Raw genomic sequence first — 20,890 nt, forward strand, 5'->3', positions numbered from 1 at the left:
ATTTTGAAAGTCGCGCTATGGCAGACCAAGACGGCTGGGTTCCGGTAGAGGAGAGTGAGGCAGGGTCGATCCAGGACCAAATTGAGGGACATGAGGAGAGCGAAGCAGTAAGGGTAGCAGACGCACAAAATGGCGCCTCGCACATGGCCACGGCGACCGCGCCCGCGACCGTGGTAGCGCCGCTGGTGGATTCGAACCTTTTCCTCCTGCAAATGAGGGCCCTTATGGAACAAATGGGAGACCAAATTGGAGGTTTGAAAAACAGTATGGGGGTAATGAGGGACGAATTGAGGGCTGATAGTGAGCGATTAGAGGGCCAAATGGGGGTAATGGGAAACCAAATGGGGGTAATGAGGGACGAAGCGAGGGGTACCGGTGAGGGGTTAGACAACGGGATAAAAGAGGTGAAAAATGGGTTAATGGGGGTAGAAAACAGAATGGCCGCTCAAGAGAATCAAATGGAAGGGATGCAAAAGGGGTTAGAGGGGTTAGAAAACAGGATGGAAGGCAAATTGAGGGACATGAGGGACCAAGCGGAAAGGGAAGTTAAACAAATGGGGCAGCAGATAGAGGGGGTCAGAATGGGGGTAGAAACCAAACTGGATGCTCACAGGGAGGAAATGGAGCAGATGAGGGTGGCATCTGGGCAGGAGATGCAAGTGATGGGAGAGGAGATCAGAAGAGGTGTGAGTGAGGAGGTCGGAGGAGTGCGCGAGGAGGTGAGGCACTGTAAGGAGCACATGGAGAAGGAGGTGAGAAAGGGGACTGTAAAGTTACAAGGGGGCATAGAGGACCTGACGCAGGAGGTGGAACAGCTGATGGAGGGACAAAAAGGACTAACGGAGCAGGTTCAAAGGAACACTGCGGTATTAGGAGGGTTAAAGGCGACACAGAAAGAACTAAAAGATGACTTGATAGCGACGAAGAAGGAATGTCAGATGGTACGTGAGGGACTGACAACGAGGTTGGACGAGGTGACAGAGGTAATGGAGACGAAGGACCGGCAGGTGAGGACGCACATGGAAACGGTCAAGGTAGCCTTGGAGGACGAGCTTGAGGAGACGTACCGGGAAATAAAAGAGGTGAAGCAGAAATTAGAAGAAGTGGAAGAAGGGGTGAGCGAAATTAAGAAGCGACGGAGAGGGGATAAGAAAGAGATAAAAGAGGAGATAAAAGAATTGGTCCAAAGTCTGTGTTCGGATCGTGATGATGTGCTCATTAACCGGATGAGGGATTCGCAGGTGATGGAGGAAAAGCGAAGAGGAAGAGGACCCGGTGTAAGTGGTGACCAATATGGTCGTGCGTATGATGCGCCAGGGGATTTAAGAAGCTTGGGGGTCGAGATAGACCCGGGTGTTCGTGAGAGGCCGTTGGTGAAGTGTGCGACAGGTCTGGTGTGCGAAAAAGGAGGTGTGCGAGAAAGTCCGACTCTGGGGTGTGTGAGGAAAAAGTGCGTGCCAAGGAGTGAAGGTGCTGGCGAGAGTGAGTCGGTCGTAGCGCGTGTGCGAGGGAGCACATGGAAGCGCGGTGTGGTGAGTGTTACAGAGGGTGTGACGGGAGAGTGTGCGCAAGAGTGTGCGCGAGAAAGGTGTCTAACGGACAGGTGCATGAGGAAAGAGTGCGCTGTCGGGAGTAAGGGTGAGTGCGTTGTCACGAGTGGTGGTGAGAGTAGTGAGAGTGACCAGGAGCGTGAGTTGGTTGTGACAGGTGAGCGAGGATGTACACCTGGAATGGAAGGATGCACACCTGGAATGGTAGAGCGTGAGTGGGAATGCACGCTGGAGTTGGTCGTGAGGCACGTGGTTGGGTGTGCGAGTAAGAGCACACCTGTGATTGTCACAGAGGAGGTGACCGAGGAAGGGGCGCGAAGAGGTGTGTTGGTGAGGTGTGCGAGCGACGAATGTGTGCCAAAGTGTTCGGTGGTCAGGTGTGTGACCAAGGCTGTGAGTGGAATGAGTGTACCTGGGTGTGTTAGAGAAGGTATGACGAGGAGCATGGAAACGGCTGGATGTATGAGCAAGAAAGGGGTAGCGTATGCTTGTAAGCATGCAGGTGGAGCATCGAAGGTAACCGGGTTAGAGGTTAGAGCGACTTTTAGCCGAATCGGGCCCTCGGTGCGTGCCGGGCTTCGTGTGCCGCGAGGACCAGTGGGGATCCGAGCCACGGCGGGTTCGAAAGGACCGCCGTGCACGATCCACGCTGGGCCTCGCGTGGAACGGCCGCGTCCGGGCTCCACTAGGCGGAGCTGGCAGCCCGATAGGAAGGGTCGTCATGGCGACCACTTTTTGTTGAGGCATTCCGGCAGGTCGAGATCGGGCCATGGGATGGCTCCGTGCAGAGATGGTGCGTGGGATCTCGGCCCGGGTAAGCCCCCGTCCCTGCCACAAATGCGGGACGTATCCAGCCGCTGGCACAGAACAACCCGCATTCATGGCTTGGCTGTACGAAGCCGGGCTTTGGACAGGAATTGGCGCACCGAGAGGCATTAGTGAGTAGACTGTGTGATGAGGATAGTGTTTTGGCCCCAAAATTAGAGAAAAACAAAATTTGATGATTGGCAAAGGAGTGGCAGCAATGATTGGCAGATGATGAGTAGTGATTGGCAAATTTTTGATTTGTTGAAATTTGATGTGCAAAATTGGTAGTGAGCGATGGGCCCGGTGGGTAAGGGTGGCATCCCTGCCACCCTTCCCATAGTGGGGGGCAAATGCGCAATAGCTTATGGGGTGTATGGCAGTGAAAACTAGCCCGGGTGGGTTAGGATATTGTTGGGATCTAGCGAAGAGGACATTAGGTAACGTTAAGTTTAGTTAGTGACTGATACCTGTAGTGGGGACGCAGGTAGTTTAATGTGGATTATAATGACGAGGGAGCGCAATAGTTTAAAGGGGCGACTGGGAAGCGCAAGTTTCAGAGGGGAGTAGTTAGATGAGATGATGCCGTGTGGTTGAGAATTGAACAGGTGTGATTGCACAGGTGTGCAACTGGACAGGTGTGTGGAGCAGTGTGTGAGTAGTGAGTGTTGTGGATCAGCGCGAATGCGCTTGGGGAGAGAAGGGTGCAGGTGGCACCAGGTGTGAAAGCACAGGTGTGCATGTACAGGTGTGTGGAATATATGGAGCAGAGAATGAGTGGTGTGTGGAGAGAGTTGGAGTAAGTGGTACGGAGTGGTGTGCATGGTGCGAAGGTGTGAATGGGGGAAGAGTGGACCCCCATCACGGATACCCGGGGCGGGTAGTGTAAGTGTTAGGTAGAGGGTATAGGTAAATTGTGGTTGGATATTGGCATTTGTGGTGCGGTTGCAGAATGGTATTGCGGATGGGTGCATTAGTGTTGTGGAAATGGCTGGGCGTGTAGCCTGTTAGCGTGTGTAGTTGGTTGGGCACTCCACCACTGTGAGGATGTCGGCCAGGTGAGGCCGCAGGTGGGCTCTGGGAGCCGGTAGAGTTGTGGATGGGGCCCGAGGATCCGGAGGACGGACCCGGGTAGCCCAGTGCCAGAGAGGGCACCGAGTGGGGAGAGCGCCAGAGGGCCTTCCCCAGTTAGATAGGTTAGGGTGGGGAGCAGGTAAGCTCGGAGGCAACTACAGTGGTGGAGGTGTGCAGGTGGGTAGACCTGCTGGGAGAGCTACACGTCGCAGCCCAGAAATTGTGCGAGGCACCGGGAGATGAATCGGGGGAGTGAGACCCCAAATTGAGAGGCACCACAGTTTGGTCAATGGGAATTGGTTTTTAGAACCCATAGTGTAAGTTGGCCAATGGATTGGCAGGGAAAGACCCCGGGTAATGTAAAGTTGTTAAAGTCATTTAGGAAAGAGTTAGGATTGATGAACCTGTCGCACCATACGCAGCCACTTACCTGTGGTGGTGAGGATGACTCCACACCTGTGTTTTCTTTGTTCTGTGTGCAGGAAATGAGAATTGCTGTGTGGATTGGTGAGACGCATCACGACGTGGATGAGACATTGGGGTGATTCCATCTCTCCCTCCTTAGGAGGGACTGATGATGAATTGGTGATGGCAAATTTTGATGTTGAATTGGAGATGGCAAATTTTGATGAGAGTTGGAAATGGCAAATTTGATTGGTTAGGAGGGAGAGAAGACGAATTTGGTTTATGGGAGGAACAGGGAAGACAGTAGGGACGTTTGTTGATTTGTAAAGTAGATGTTTATGGGTAGTGTTGTGTTTTGTGGATACAGTAAGGGGTAAGGGAGGGGCCATGTAGGTTACCTGGTGGGGGGGGGGGCTTACGGTAGGAACGTACCTGTCTCACCTGGTTCCCATGTGCCCCCAGTGTGCATCATCTTGTATTGCGTGCACTTTTGCGCCCTTACCACCTTACTCACTTGTCTTCTTCTTTTGTCTCCCACCTCCGAGGATCTGGCTTTGGGGCAGAGAGAGAGGAGAGAGAGGTGCTGGCTCCGCAGTTGTGGGCCTGCACTTTCGCTGCTTGCTGCCGGGATCGATACACCATATGGACCGCAATTTTTGTGGCCGCCCACCATGGACCGCAGTTCTCTTGCGGGCAAGCACCACCCATGGATGGACCTATTGGTCAACGTGGCACCTATGCCATACAGGTGAACCACTAATAGTTGGCCCCCTGATGGCCACAATAAAGAAATGGACGCGGTTGGCGCCTTTCTTTATTTTTGAAAGAAGCCAGAAGGCCAAGTGCACTTCAGGAAGGCAAGACCAGCGGCAGAACATCGGCCGGCTGCGACACCACCGGTGACTATAAACACTTTATTGGTGCACCGGATGGTGCTGACTGTGTGATGGGGTGGTGCTTTTGGTGCTTGGATGGGGTGCTCTGCACATTATTAAAGGCCGTAAGGCCACAGAGCACTCGTGGGTTGGTGTATCGATGCTGGCATGCGTGCTCTCTCTATGCATAACATCTGCATGTGTTCCTCCAAAAACAGGTCCTGGATCGTAGTGTAAATATCAGCGTAGTCTTGTGTAAATAATGCTCCCTACCGGCTGTATGTTTAGTTTGAGGATTCTTTCCGCGATTCGGTTATCCTGTGGGTGTGTTTCTGTGAGGAGAAGGGTGCAACGTCGCAGGGGGACATATTTACTCATTTGTGAACATCTGTAAAACTGTCGCACTCAGGGTAAAGTTAATAGTAGAGGGAACTACATCTGAGTGCCACACTAACGTAGGTAAAGATTTATCGGGTCGGGACACCCCGAGGTAGAGAAGGGTGCAATGTTGCGGATATGGGATTTGGCCTCCATCCATATCCGCTTGTAAATATTCCCCTATTTCCCCAATACTCCCCAACTATCCCCAATCCCCCATTCCCTAGTCCCATTGTCTGTAAACAACACTCTGTAGAACCGACCTTCCCCTTTTTCCCCCATTAAATGTCGTGCCCAGGTTCACCGCATCTCACGTAGACAACTATAGGACATCTTGCTAGTTATTCTTAGGCTATGTCAGTTAAGGACTCGTTTCCATTAATTCTGACTCTTCGTTGCACCAGAATGTGATTGTATGGCACCAGTAGTGAGTTTAGGACCTCCCAATACCTCCCCACAACCTCATCTCCGCATCCTCCCATCATCTCATGGAACTACAACAACAACAACAACTACAACCACAGCGGGGGCGGCGCGGCGGCGGTGCGGGGAGTGGGCGTCCTCACTCCGGCTTGGTTAGCCGCCATTGCCCATGTGCTCGACGGTGTTACCAAATAGGGGCTCCCTGTCAGCTCCTCGTCAAGGGCGGAGCCCGGTAACCCCCGCACCCAATGGAAGCGGCGGACCGATTCCATCTGGGGCGGAGCTAACGAGCCGAGGGCGTGTCACTCCCCGCTGGATATACGCGGCGACTTACCGGAGGTGACGTCAGATGCGCCCCCAGCTTGGAGAGAGAAGTCGCCACCTCCGAGCGCTGAGAGACCTCCCTGCATCTTTTGGACCGCGCTTTATCCTGTCCCTGAGCCAAGGTGCACCTTGTGCTATCCATCGACTACCTGCCCTTCCTTGCCATCAATCCCTGTGTGAGTCAGTCTTGTCCCGTTTATCTGTGGTCTGTCGGGGCTAATATAAGACCGTGTTTAAGTGCCCACCTTCCTATGCTGTACCTCTTGTCCTTGTAATCTAAACGTTCTGCAAACCAATATTATAACCTCCTCCGGAGGTCTTGAGAACTGTACCCCTGGTGTCGCGTCATTTAATCCAGCCGTTGTGTCCTTTCCTTAATTGATTTAGCATAGCGCGATTTGGCCAACGTTCGAGTGGAATCGGGTAAACTGTGCAGACGCGGTCATACCAAACCGCTCGGTAAACTAACATCCAAAACCGCGTCTGTAACAATATATATATATATATATATATATATATATATATATATATATATATATATATGTGTATATATATATATATATATATAGATATATATATATATATATATATATAGGTGGTCCTTATTCCTCAACATTCGGATTTTCTAAGCTCCAACCCCCGGGATTCATTGGAATAGTCGAGAAAACTCTCCTGGTGAACTTTTTTTTCCAATCGGACAACATTTACCCCTCCCTCATCGACCTTGAAGTTTCACCCTGAGGAATAAAAACAACAATCCTTGAAAAAAAAAATTTGTGCCATTTATTCCCAAAATGTTAGCTTATAACACACAACATACAGTATTTTATAAATGGTTACCTCATTACACAGTTAAATGTATTAAACTATAACAAAAATCTTAAGCAAAATGTCCCACAAGGCTCCTAGGCCCGTCCGACTTAGTGCTCCTGCTCCTGCTGGGCCGCCACACCAGCAGCCACGGTCTTCTTTCTGGAGTCCGGGAACTCCGCGCGATGACGAGAGACAACTTGGAGGAGAAATTGCAGTTGCTCATCATCCTGAGTTAGCATTCGGTTGTATTCCCGGATGAGGGCAACAGTCGCCTGTACGCGAAAGCCTGGACAATGGCTCCGGAGGCCGCAGCTGCCCCTCGACACGACCTGCAACTGCTGAAGGATTTGACGATCTACATGGACGTCAACCAGGACGTGGGCAAGGCAGCTCTGACCAAGCTGCAAGGGCACCTGTGGTACCTCTCGGAGGAGCTTGTCGCTCTGGCGCTCTTTGACCGCCTGGTCACGGTGGAGGAGAAGAGGCAAATACTCACCTCACTTCACACTACGGTGGGAGATGAATCTCCAGCGAAGCGCCCAAAGCTGCGCAGCCAAGACGTCTCAGGACTCCAACTGCAAGACATGGCATCAACCAACACGCGACGGTTCTTCCAGAAGCTGCACCTGGAAGACGGCTTCCTCGACACCGATCCCGCGACCTGGCTGCAGCGGGAAGACTTCCGGACAGCGGCGGCCTTCGTGCAGGGGATAGCAGTCATCAACGACAACGCGGAGCGAGGAGTTGCCCTCATCCAGGAATACAACCGAATGCTAACTCAGGCTGATGAGCAACTGCAATTTCTCCTCCAAGTTGTCTCTCGTCATCGCGCGGAGTTCCCGGACTCCAGAAAGAAGACCGTGGCTGCTGGTGTGGCGGCCCAGCAGGAGCAGGAGCACTAAGTCGGACGGGCCTAGGAGCCTTGTGGGACATTTTGCTTAAGATTTTTGTTATAGTTTAATACATTTAACTGTGTAATGAGGTAACCATTTATAAAATACTGTATGTTGTGTGTTATAAGCTAACGTTTTGGGAATAAATGGCACAAAATTTTTTTTTTCAAGGATTGTTGTTTTTATTCCTCAGGGTGAAACTTCAAGGTCGATGAGGGAGGGGTAAATGTTGTCCGATTGGAAAAAAAGTTCACCAGGAGAGTTTTCTCGATTATTCCAATGAATCCCGGGGGTTGGAGCTTAGAAAATCCGAATGTTGAGGAATAAGGACCACCCTAATATATATATATATATATAATTTTAGAAACAGGAATCAAATTCCTGCAAAGGGCTAAGTGTGAAAAAATTCTGACTCAATGCGGGGCTCGAACCACGGACCTCCGTTGATAACGCGTCAACAGCCCACTGCGCTATTGAGCCAGCCACAATCTCCTCAGAACTTTCCCACACTTAACACTGCGAGCTTTATCATGGCCGATGTCTTACGTGCCTGCTAAGCAGACCCCGAATGTTAGCGTAAGTATATGCATGCGTATGTATGTGTGAATATGTAAAAATGCATTGAAGATTAATTCAAATACAATTTTAGAAACAGGAATCAAATTCCTGCGAAGGGCTACGTGTGAAAAAATTCTGACTCAATGCGGGGCTCGAACCACGGACCTCCGTTGATAACGCGTCAACAGCCCACTGTGCTATTGAGCCAGCCACAATCTCCTCAGAACTTTCCACACTTAACACTGCAAGCTTTATAATGGCCAATAACATTCGGGGTCTGCCTAGCAGGCACGTAAGACATAACAGCTCAGGGCATAACAGGACATGAAAGGACAAAACAAACTAAAGATGCACACAACAGGAACAGTAGAGAGAAAGGGTGGAAACACCAACAGGAGAGTTGAAGGCCAAGATAGAGGGAGACATGGACAAAGTGTGTGGGGGAAAATGGGGGTCAGGAGAGGATACATGGGGTGGACAAGATGTTTCCATAAGGAAGCTCCAAGTAGGGAAAACTGGAAATTTGTATGGAGGGAATGGGCTGGGGTGGGTGGAGGGGTATACGAGGGTAGAAAAGATCATGGTTTTGGATTGGGGATGCTCTGATATGGTGATGAATCGCTGTCTTCAAGACCAGAGGGAAGGATGCGATTGAAGAGAATATGAAAGTTAAAAGAAAAAAAAAGGAACGCAGGCATGAAAAAAGAAGTACGGATGAGTGGACGTGAGCAGTGATCCTGGATTTAGGTAGTTACACCAGAAGGGGTTGATGGTGGACCATGTGTGTCCTGCAGAAACCTGGAGGTGATGAGGGGGTTGGGGGAAAGGGTACACAGCACAAAAAGAGCAATGGGTGCAAAACCAGAAAGGAGGCGGTCGAAGACAGAGAGACCACCGACCTTCCTGTGATGGCGTAGTGATAAACCCTTCGACTCAGCTTCAATGCAGGAGATTCCACTAAATCTTAAAGGCCTTGGTTTCGATGGCACCAAGCTGAGTCAGGGGAGCCAGCCCAGAGGGAAGAGCAGTATTCCATCAAACTGTGGATTAAGCACCCTGTACGTGTATCGAAGTTCCGGTGTGCCAAGGAGGGACTTTGGATGACAGAGGATGCCGAGTCGACAGCTGCCTTTGGAGGCCACCTTTTGAAATGTGGTTTGCGCAAGAATGATCGTAGCTGATAGTGAGACCCAGGAGTTTGAATGATTGAACTTCCTCAAAAGAATTGTTAATGAGGTAGATTGGGGGGGGGGGTTTACCAGATGAGAGAGAGAGAGACAGAGAGACAGAGACAGAGACACAGAGACAGAGACAGAGAGAGAGAGAGAGAGAGAGAGAGAGAGAGAGAGAGAGAGAGACATTTGTCAGGATTGAAAGACATATTCCAAGTACTTGACCAGCTTGTGATTTTGTCATGGTCTCAAGAGCGGGAAGAGGCTTCAGCCTGCCTGTCTGAAGGATGTGGGATGTCACTGCACAGGGTGGAGTCATCAGCAGATAGATAAAGATGATTTTCCAAAGAGTCAGAGAGATCAGTGATGAAGATCAGGAATGAAGTGAGGACTGCGCCCAGAACACTGCCTTGGGGGCACTCCAGCCTTAACAGGGAGAGAAGATTAAAGGATTCCATTGAGAGGCACATGTTGGCTATGAAAGTAGAGGAAGTCAGCAAGCCATGTGTGGAGTTGGCCGTGGATCAGCCACATCAGCAAAAGGTGGGAAGGAGAGAGGAGTAATTGAGAGAAGTAAAGAAGGGGACTACGATTGCAAAGAAAAGGGAGAGTAAGGAGGTTGGAGTGGCGGTGGGAAAACAAACGGAAAGAACAACATCTAAACACCATATTAAGATTGTTCCTGGTTAAATCAATAACTCCAAACCCAGTTAATGGCTCGGTATCATTTTGATAATTGAATCATTAGTGGCACAGTTACAAGCACTGAAAAATACTTGGGAAGATTGCAGTATTTATGTTGTAGTTACCAGTGATAAAGTCTTTCCTTTTTCAAAAAATGCTAAAAATGAAGACAGATCTCACCGTAGTGAGCTTCTGCAAGGCAGAGAAGCGCTCATCCCAGGTTAGCACAGACTTCTCGAAGGCCTCGTGCCGCTTGATCAGCTTTTCTACGTCATCCACACTGATGCCAAGTTCATGGCTCTTAAGGTAAGGCTCTTGGCCGAAAATCCAGGCCTCAGCCACATTGGCGTCACGTGCAAATTGGTGAACTTCCAATACTGTCAGAGTGTACCACACCAATTAAGGCATGCATTTACATAAAGGAAAGAGCATATAAAAGCCTCAGTAGCTTATCTCATGTGAGTGGTGACAAAGATAATAATGTTTGGTTACTTACTTAGTTTCAGCCATTCCCATCTCTCCTCCCATTTGTCCACCATTTCCTTCCTCTTGTTTGTCAAATGAGCCAGTTTTTCTTCAACCTGTAGTTATCCAGAACATGCAGTCCAGGTGTCATTCAGATTGACTGTTTTAATGTCATGTACACAAGGAAAACACAGGAACATCAGGAAAACACAGAAAACACATCTTTTTTCTTTTTTTTAAACAGGTGTTTACTCTACCTAGTGCCATTCTAGTTGCTTCTGTTGTTAAGTATTTCCTGTTTTCAAACAGTCTGATCTCAGATCATCAGTTTGTATTCCATCCTGGCCACTAAACTCTGGACATGTTGTCTCTCAGCAAATAGTTGCATGGGGACCCTCAATCTTAAACAGGAGATTTGGACTGTCTTCCTGGACATAGCGGGCAATCCACAAAGTCTGGTATCCTGCTTTTGCTTGCCAAGCTCTCTGCCTGTGGCGTAGAAGGCCGCCTTCCTTCCTGGATATTTGACGTCCCCCATTCATGCAGTTAAAGTGTTGCCATCAATGGAGTCCTCTCCTCCCCTCTCTCAGGGGAGACTGGAGTTCTCCAAAGCAGTATTTTGGGCCCAGTCTTGTTCCTCCTATATATTAACGACTTCATCGATGCTCTGGAAAATCCTCTCTTCCTTTTTGTAGATGATCCCACAGGTTGGACAGTACCCCCATCCCTCTGCGAGGCAGACTGCAACTGTGTGTGTGTGTCTCTCTCTCTCTCTCTCTCTCTCTCTCTCTCTCTCTCTCTCTGCTGATCTTGTAATGATTATCCTCTCTGTTCTGATAAATGAAACATGTCCATAAATCCTGTAAAATCTCAATCTTATCCTATCACTTGACAATGATTGCCAAATGAACTCCTATTTATTTGCTTGATCGACCACCGGAAGTGGTTCAGTCACTTTAACTCATGGGCATCACCATCATCCATGACCTTCCCTGGGCTGACCACATCGCAAAGCTGGCCTCAAAAGCCCGCCGCAGTCTGGGCATCCTCTTGATCCAAATATTTTCTTAGAAAATCACAGCTACTCACAGTCTACAGCGCCTTTGTCCATAGTTCAATGGAGTACTGCTTTCTGATAGGGGCTTGTGCCCTAGCATCACATCTGGATGCCCCATGAACACATCATACATGCTGTGCAATCTAAGGGTCTCAAAATAATTGTAATCTCCCCTGATCTTCTTCCCCTAATCGATCACAGGCAGGTTGCTGGTCTATTGTTTTTCATCGTCTGTTCTCCAACATTAACCCTCCTATACACCAGGTAAATTCCTTAAATGGCATTGGCCATTGGATAAAGGAACACGAGTGGAGTGAAGCTGCCTTAGGGAACAGGGAAGAGTTTGCAGTCAGCCAATGTAAGCGGGCTATTTGTATACAACAAAAGGTTGACAAAACCCCAATATATCATTATGCTTGCCAGTCTACGCACACCTCTAAAATATATAAGAATAGAGCCAAGTTTACTCAAGCTTATCCCAGGTATGCCATATGCATAACCTTTTTAATGGAGGTTGTATCTGAAACAGAGAACCCAAGCTCAAAATCTTTGTTGATTATTTTTTCAAAGTATACATTTCAGGAGCAAATGTTTTCGTATAAACAAGTTGGGTTATTAAGGTTTGCCTGAATGCCAAGGACAGATTGACAGTATGAATTCTGCTGTAAATATCTAATGAAGACATAATTTTCGATGTTTGAATGTTCTGACACATAAAACATCATTTATGGATGTCAAAAAGTTGTTTATCCAAACATGAAATAATAGTCCATGTGGGAGGAAAGGAACACACACAAGACTGATAAATAGAGCATAGGTGAGATAACGTATAGTTCAACAGGCAGCTATATTTAGCTGTGAATGGTACAACATGTAAAAAAAAAAGTCTGAAAAATCACAGGTAGGACTGACGGTCAGACAGACGGGATGGTCGGACAAACAGACGGAGAGAAAACCTATAGTCCCCTCCAGTGAAACTGGTAAGGGACTAATGATGTGGATGTTGAGATACGTATGGCAATCTACTGTCACCTTGACTTAAAAGAGGTGACACAAAAACAAAGGAAAGTTTAATGGATACGCTTGGTGTTGCCTTAACGGTTAAGGTGGCTGACTTAAGACATTAAGGTCCTGGGTTCAAGTGCCTGTCATTCCGTTAATTAACACCAGGTAGGTTGATGTAGCCTGTCATTCTTCCGAGGTCACCAAAACGAGTACCAGCTCTGAGGAATAGGTCATTCACGTATCCTGCGCTGGAGTGGCGACCCATCCAGGACTGTTCCCTTTAGCTTTAGCAACACCATGCGCCTCGCAGTGTGAAAGGAATGGCGTTTTTCAGGGATAAACAACTGAAGGGAGAAGCCTCTAAAGTCTAAAGGTTATCAGACAGGTTCATTAATGTTTCCTAGAGTGACAATCAAGCAGTTTATGTAAAATAATGCATGCAATTTAATGGTGTTGGTCACAAGTAAATAGCAATATTTCCCTTCAATTATCAGACAACAATAATCTTTCCTTTATTTTCCCAGGATCATAGGATCATGATTTTTCTGATGGTTATTTGTATCCATGGTCAAAATGCACAATAATATCTGCATTTTGGTCTCAAGTGTTATGGCTGTCAGATTTACCTCTTCCGAGGCGTAATGCTTGCGCTCAAGAAGAATAGTTCCCAGCTCGATGCAGGTTGAAAAATTCTCGTTTCTCGTATCCATCTCAGCTTTTATCCCCTGGTGGCTATTCATGAGCAACTCAACTGATGACACATCCCTGTGAGGAATAATGAATTTAACATCAACAATTTGGTTTTTATAATTAAACAACTTACATTTGTTTTTGTATTTTAATGCACGCAAACACAAACTTACAAATATTAGAGAAAAAAGTCATGCCTTACAGTTATATTTATACCTCGGGCTTTCCTGGGCATCAATCTGTCGCATAATGCCCTCCATCCAGAGCATGAGATCACGGATCATACTGAAGAATCGCAACTTGTCTCCTGCATCAGCAAGGAGCACCCGCCGCACACGGCAGGCGTCGAGCAGGGCCTCCCAAGCATTTACCACCTCACGTTCCCGTCGAACAATTTCCTCAGCTTTATCTCCGGCATAGGCCATTTGAAGCCGGCCGGCTTCGTCCTGTACCTGTTTTACCTGCATCAACACACAAGGATTTTCTTGGTCACAGTATTTTTACCTTTACATCACCATCACTGTTTGTGAGCAAACTCAGCATCGTATATCAAAAATAATATCGTAAAAAAGCCAATCAGATGATGTCTTATCATTTAACTAGAACGGCACTCGGTAGATCATATAGTCTTGCCTCGCACGCTCATTCTGAACAGAAAAATGTTAACTGAACACTGCTATTATGGCCCATATACCCATATCATTCATGCACCCTATTATGTGACATACATTGCCATTATCCATAGCGGTATTGATTAATTATTGATTGATTTTAATCGGACATTTAACAAGTTTTGTGCACATTAATTAAGGCTAAGTTGCATCAATGAAGGTGAATATGAAAAAATATTCCAAAAAAAAAAAAAATCAATATTACAAAGCAAAATCGATCTGATAAGTGGTTCTGGAGGGTTAAAAAAAAAAATTCAATCCAATATGGCTACCAGACCACGTGACCGATGACCTCATAAATTTAATTCTTCACTCGTCGTAGATCAGATATATGAAGTTTCACATTTTATGGCTAAAGATTTTGATTCAACCAATTATGGCTGGACTACCACTTCACTGATGACGTCATCGTTATCAACTTATATACTCCCTGGGGTTGTTAATGACATGCCAAGTTTCAATTTGTTTCGTTGAGTGGTTTCGGAGAAACATAAATCAAACTTTTTTGCTTTAATCCAATACTGCCGCCATACCATGTGACGTGACCTATGATGTCAGAGTTATCAATAAAATATTGCACATGGGAAGTACCTCCGAAAGGAACGACTGGACAACCCTCCCATCTACTTTCTCAACAATCCTCTCCAAGAAGTTCTGTCGCTCAAGCTTTTGGGTCTCACTATCTGCCATAATCTTTCTTGGGAAAACCACATTTCCAATCTGGCCTCCAAAGCCAGTCGCCGACTGGGCATCCTCCGTCGTGCGAAGTCCTTCCTTGGCACACCTGAGCTCCTCACCACATACAAGGCTTTCATCCGCAGCTCAATGGAATACTGTTCCCCCCTCTGGGCTGGTGCTCCTGCCTCACACCTTGCTCGGCTTCACGCTGTTGAGGCCAAAGCTTTCAGAATCATTGGAATCTCCTGCGATGTAGTCAACTCCGAGGGCCTTTCACTCACTCACCGCAGGCAGGTTGGTGGTCTTTGTCTTCTACCGACTCCTCTCCGGCCTTGCTCCCCCAGCTCTCTGTGCTCTGTCCCCCCAATATTCCTTCAGGTCGCACAAGATCTGCCTGCAACTCTCTTATGGTTAAACTGCCAAAGTCTAGGCTCTCTGCTCACCTTCACTCTTTCATTCCCCTTTTCTCCCGCCTCTGGAACAAACTCCCCCACTCCCTTCAATCCCACTCCACCCTCCAGGTCTTTAAAACAGCTGTTCACCACCATCTCTTATCTTCCCCCATCGAAAACCTTGATCTTTTCTACCCCCGGTAATTCACCCCAGAGTCCTTGCAGTGTTCATATGTTTTATTCCTCTCCCACCTCCCCCCAAGTCCTCCCGATGTCCCTGCTCTCAAATGTTGTGTTTGTGTCCTTCCCCCTCTCTCCCCATCTTGTCTGCCGCTCCCCTTGTTTTTTGTGTTTTGTGTGTCGGTTTGTCTTTTTGTGTGATTAATGTTAGCTCTTTCACGAGCCTCGATCTTGTATACAAAAAAAAAAAAAAAAAAAAAAAGCCTTGCATCAATCAGAAAAGAAATTGCAGAGAAAAATATTTTTAAAGTGAAGGCCATGAATGGATGGGACCATGCTTCAGTGGGACCACGTGTGGAGATGACGACCAGTGGTGGCGGAGGGTGCACGCACGCGCACGCACACACACACACACACACACACACACACACACACACACACACACACACAACTTATATGAATCTTGATTTATACATACACATGCAACGTTGTGATTGTACATGCACATGAATCGTGATTATATACAAAATATACATGACATATCATACATACTAAAAGCACCCGCTCCCCACAGGAGCGACCAAGGGTTTGTGTTATTATCCTTATTTAAACGTGCAATTCAAAATACCTCGCTGTACTGGAAAACATGGGGATAAGAATACTGTACTTTCTGTAAAGGGTGGGAACATGTAATACCCACTCCCACCTGTAGCAGTGCTTCATTATAGGCATTTACTGGAGAATTTGCACCCTTTCACCTCCCCCTTCCTTCCCCCAAAACCACCATCGACAAAGATAAAAACACCCCGATGCACATTAATTGGGGATATGCTGATCCAACAGAGCAAGTCTGGGTGTAATCAGCCCAGAACTGTAGGAGGAGTTGCGGCAAACAAACACAAACACATACCGGCCATTTGTGGAAACGCATACCGGTCCGTGAATTATATAGTAAGGATTATTTACACACATATTGATATGTGATTCTCCACATATTATACATGACATTTTACACATGATATACACACACAAACACACACACAAACAGAGGCGGATACTTTGAGACCTGGTATGTCTCCGTTCCAACTCCTGAAATCCACTCACGTGTGGAGATAGCAGTCAACAACAGCAACTTGTACGCATTGTATGCACACACACACTTACACACATACGTGCACACACTTATATATATATATATATATATTACCGGTCAAAAGTTTTAGAACACTTCAATTTTTCCAGTTTTTATTGAAATTTAAGCAATTCAAGTCCAGTGAATAACCTGAAATGGTACAAACATAAGCAGTAAACTACTCGAGGTTTAAAAAAAAGTTTACGTGAGCAAAAACGGGAAAATAATGTAAATTGCAGTTATATTGTAAAAAAAAAAAAGGCCTTCTTCAGGGAACAAGTAATGGGTTAACAACTTACAGCTGTTCTGCAGAAATGTAAGTAAATTAAGCCTTGAAAGTTGATGCAAACAATTCCTACAGGTGTCCCAACCTCTGCTGATTACTTGATTACAAACCCCCTGTCTGTATAAAAGCAGTATTGTAACAGACTGTTACTACACCCTCTGAAGCATTATTTGGACAATATTGCACTGCAGGAGCCTGGTGTTGGGCTAGCGGCTAGGGTGCCAGCTTAGGATCCTAGGATCCTGGGTTCGAATCCCGGTTGATCGCTGAATTAACGCCAGGGGGGTTGACTCAGCCTGTCATCCTTCCGAGGTCGGCAAATTGAGTACCAGTTCACTGGTAATTCCCTGTTTGTCGTAAAAAAAAAAGGCGACAAAAAGAGTTGGCGGCAGGAAGGGCATCCGGCCATAAAACATTGCTTCAAAAAGGGGACCCAAAAAACAACAACAACCACGGTCCCCGAAAAAGGCCAACCCCCACTTGCGGGGAAAAATGGCCTCTAAAGGTGGTTTTATTGCACTGCAGGAAGTAGTATATTGCTGTCATAATGGCGAGAAAAAGGCAATTAACAAAGGAAGACAGACAGACCATTATGACCCTTAAAAGTGGAGGTCTTTCCTTGAGAGAAATTACAAAGAAAGCCAAGGTGTCAGTGAGTAGTTTCCTACACCATCAAAAGGCACTTGTAAACTGGAGGAAACTCTGACAGGAAGAGGTCTGGCAGACCCAAAGCCACAACAGAATCAGAAGACAAGTTTCTGAGAGTCAACAGCTTGCGTGGTATGCAGCTCACAGGACAACAGCTTCAAGCACAGCTTAACACTGGTCGAAGTAAGCAAGTCTCAGTTTCAACTGTGAAGAGAAGACTTTGAGCTGCAGGTTTGACAGGTCAAGTGGCAGTAAGAAAGCCATTGCTAAGATGGCAAAATAAGAAAAAGAGGCTTGCCTGGGCCATGAAGCACCCACCGCCAGTGCACTACTGAAGACTGGAAGATCTTATGGACCGATGAATCAAAATTTGAAATCTTTGGTTCATCACACAGGGTTTTTGTACGCCGTCGAGTAGGCGAAAGGACGGTTCCTCAGTGTGTGACACCAACTGTCAAACATGGAGGAGGAAGCGTGATGGTCTAGGGCTCTTTTGCTGGATCCAGAGTCGGCGACTTGCACAGAGTGACTGGCACCCTGAACCAAAAGGGCTACCACAGCATTTTGCAGTGCCATGCAATACCCTCTGGTATACGCCTAGTTGGTCAGGGGTTCATCCTATAGCAAGATAATGACCCTAAACACACCTCCAGGCTATGTCAAAACTACCTTCGAGGAAAAGAACAAGACGGTAGGCTTCAAATCATGGAATGGCCAGCACAGTCTCCAGACTTAACCCCCATCGAGCTGGTTTGGGATGAACTGGACAGAAGGGTGAAAGCAAAGCAACCTACAAGTGCAACACATTTTGTGGGAACTTCTGCAACAGTGTTGGGAAGAACTTCCCGAACAATATTTGATTTCCATTGTAGAAAGAATTCCACGAGTGTGTTTGGCGGTTATATCTGCAAAAGGTGACTACTTTGCTGTCAAAAATTTAAATTAAAATTTGTTAAACAAAATGATTCTTATGATTTCTTTTTTATCTCCAATTGTTTATTTGTTCTATGCTTAATTTCAGAGTACATTGAGACATTAAACTGCATAAATTTCAATAAAAACTGGAAAAATTGAGGTATTCTAATACTTTTGACCGGTAGTGTACACACAGTGCATTCCAGAAGTATTCAGACCCCTTCACTTTTTTCACATTTTGTTATGTTGTAGCCTTATGCTGAAATCGTTTAAATTCATTTTTCCCTCATCAACCTACACTCAATACCCCATAATGACAAAGAGAAAACAGGATTTTAGATAAGTTTTGCAAATTTATTAAAAAGAAAAAACTCAAATATCACATTAACATAAGTATTCAGACCCTTTGCTATGACACTTGAAATTTAGCTCAGGTGCCTCCCATTTCTCTTGATCATCTTTGAGATGTTTCTACACCTTGGAGTCCACATGTGGTAAATTCAATTGATTAGACATGATTTGGAAAGGCGCACACCTGTCTATATAAGGTCTCACAGCTGACAATGCATATCAGAGCAAAAAACCAAGCCATGAGGTCGAAGGAACTGCCTGCAGAGCTCAGAGACAGGATTGTGTCGAGGCACAGATCTGGGGAAGCCTACAAAAAAAAATCTCTGCTGCATTGAAGATTCCCAAGAGAACAGTGGCCTCCATAATTATTAAATGGAAGAAGTTTGGAACAACCAGGACTCTTCCTAGAGCTGGCCGCCCGGCCAAACTGAGCAATCGGGGGAGAAGGGCCTTGGTAATAGAGGTGACCAAGAACCCGATGGTCACTCTGGCTGAGCTCCGGAGATCCTGTGTGGAGATGGGAGAAACTTCCAGAAGGACAACCATCACTGCAACACTCCACCCACCGATCTGGGCTTCATGGCAGAGTGGCCAGACGGAAGCCTCTCCTCAGTGAAAGACACATGAAAGCCCACAGAATCTTGTTTCTCACAGTCTGAGAGTCCTTTAGGTGCTTTTTTGCAAACTCCAAGCGGGCTTTCATGCCCGCTTGGAGTTTGCCCGCTTGAATGCGGGCAAACTTGAATGCCCGCTTGAATGAAGAAAGGAAGAACTGTAAGAGACTGAATTTTTTTTGTGATGGAAAGATTTGATGAGCAAATTGAAGACAGCCTTTTGAATAGGAAGAAGAAGAGTGAGTTTATAATATACAAATGAATACAACATGGCAGGGGGGAGGTTAAACATTTTAAAACAAAACCGTTAACAGTTTGGGAAATTCCCTGAAATGCAGAAGAAAAGGAGATCAACATGGTGTATAAGCAATTTTTTAGTACGGAAGGAAGGGCCTCGTTTTTATTTTGTTCGTTAATATTATTTTTTTGAAGATTAGGTGAAAGCGGATTTGAGAAAGCAGGAGAAAGGTTGAAGGAGTGTGGTGAATTATTGGAATAACACGTGTTTGCGGGTGTGGGAGGGTGGGCCGCAAGGAGAGAAGGTAATTATTATTATGTTTTTTTTTATTATTGCATTTAAGACATTAAACAAAGGGGAAGAGGTTATAGGGAAGCAGGAGGTTAAAAAAAAGGTAAACCAGAGGAGGAACGAACGTAAATAAACAAAAGACCGAAATGAGCAGACTGGGCAGGCCAGGCCCCAAACTCGTACGATCAAACTGAATAATACACAAATTTGCACGAAATGCAAAACAAGATCGAACTAGAAACGCACAGTAAACACGTAATAGCAAAATCAAAACTTAACTTTGAAAAAAATAACAATTCACTTTGATCGACGTGGACGAGCTCGGACGACACAACCTCACCCAGGGAACAGGGAGCGAAAGTCCGATCTTGTTTTGTCACTTCACTTCCTTAAGTACAATTTATTTTAAAATTCACCTCATCACCTACATCTTCTTATAGCATGTGCACCTGCACCATAATCTTCACAACTCCTTCAAGGGATTGATTGTCTATATTTGACACATTGACAATCCATTTCCACAAACTCCCTAGTTTCTCTCCTCTAATTGGCAAAACTTTATCTTTACAATACCCACCATAACATTTCTTCCACATAAAAACTATAACTGCACTCTTCGACGTCGAACTATACGCCTCCACACACATTATTAGATTATTATACATACTTGTACCAAGTTTGATTTCATTCCCCTCAGCTGTTCTCAAGTATCACCTTTTTACCTGACGAAAAAGAACGAAGGCTCTGACCTTTGATGCTGACATCTAATCAGTTCATCTTTGCATCACAATATGTACTTATACCAAGTTTGGTCAAAATCACATCACTGGTTCACAAGTTATAGCACAGTAACATAATTTTTGTCTAACAGGACCTCTGACCTTTGATCTCTTGCGCCCATAATCTAATCTGTTTATCTTTATCAATACATATCATAATATGTATTTGTACTCAGTTTGACTTAGTTCCCTTCAGCCGTTCTTAAGTTATCGCAGTAACGAAAACCTATTACAGACTCTGACATTTGACCTCTTGACACCAGAATCAAATTGGTACTTTGGTACCAACGTTGGTCAAAATCCCATTTCTGATTCACAAGTCACTGTATATGAATAATCACTGTGGTAGCAGGATTTTTACCTTACATGATCTCTGACCTTTTGACCCAAAAATCGAATCAGTTCATCTTTACATCATAGTACATACTTGTACCAACGTTGGTCAAAATCCCATCGCTGGTTCACACGTCACCGTGGTAGCAGGATTTTTTACCGAACATGATCTCTGACCTTTTGACCCCAAAATTGAATCAGTTCATCTTTAC

General features: G+C 46.1%; 1 protein-coding gene across 1 annotated transcript in view; it reads right to left on the reverse strand.

Moving 5' to 3' along the window:
- The window catches only part of LOC137436478 (spectrin beta chain, non-erythrocytic 1), a 213,486-nt gene that overhangs the window by 23,117 nt on the left and 169,479 nt on the right, over window positions 1-20,890 (reverse strand). Inside the window, exons 32-35 of the mRNA XM_068130302.2 lie at window positions 13,387-13,631; window positions 13,107-13,245; window positions 10,450-10,534; window positions 10,134-10,330 (exon numbers count right to left, since the gene is read on the reverse strand). Of these exons, the coding sequence (XP_067986403.2) occupies window positions 10,134-10,330; window positions 10,450-10,534; window positions 13,107-13,245; window positions 13,387-13,631 (666 nt within the window). The remainder of the gene's footprint in view (window positions 1-10,133; window positions 10,331-10,449; window positions 10,535-13,106; window positions 13,246-13,386; window positions 13,632-20,890) is intronic.

The sequence above is a fragment of the Myxine glutinosa genome, chromosome 11 (genome assembly GCF_964187855.1).
Source record: "Myxine glutinosa chromosome 11, kmMyxGlut1.1, whole genome shotgun sequence".
Taxonomy (NCBI): Eukaryota; Metazoa; Chordata; class Myxini; order Myxiniformes; family Myxinidae; genus Myxine; species Myxine glutinosa.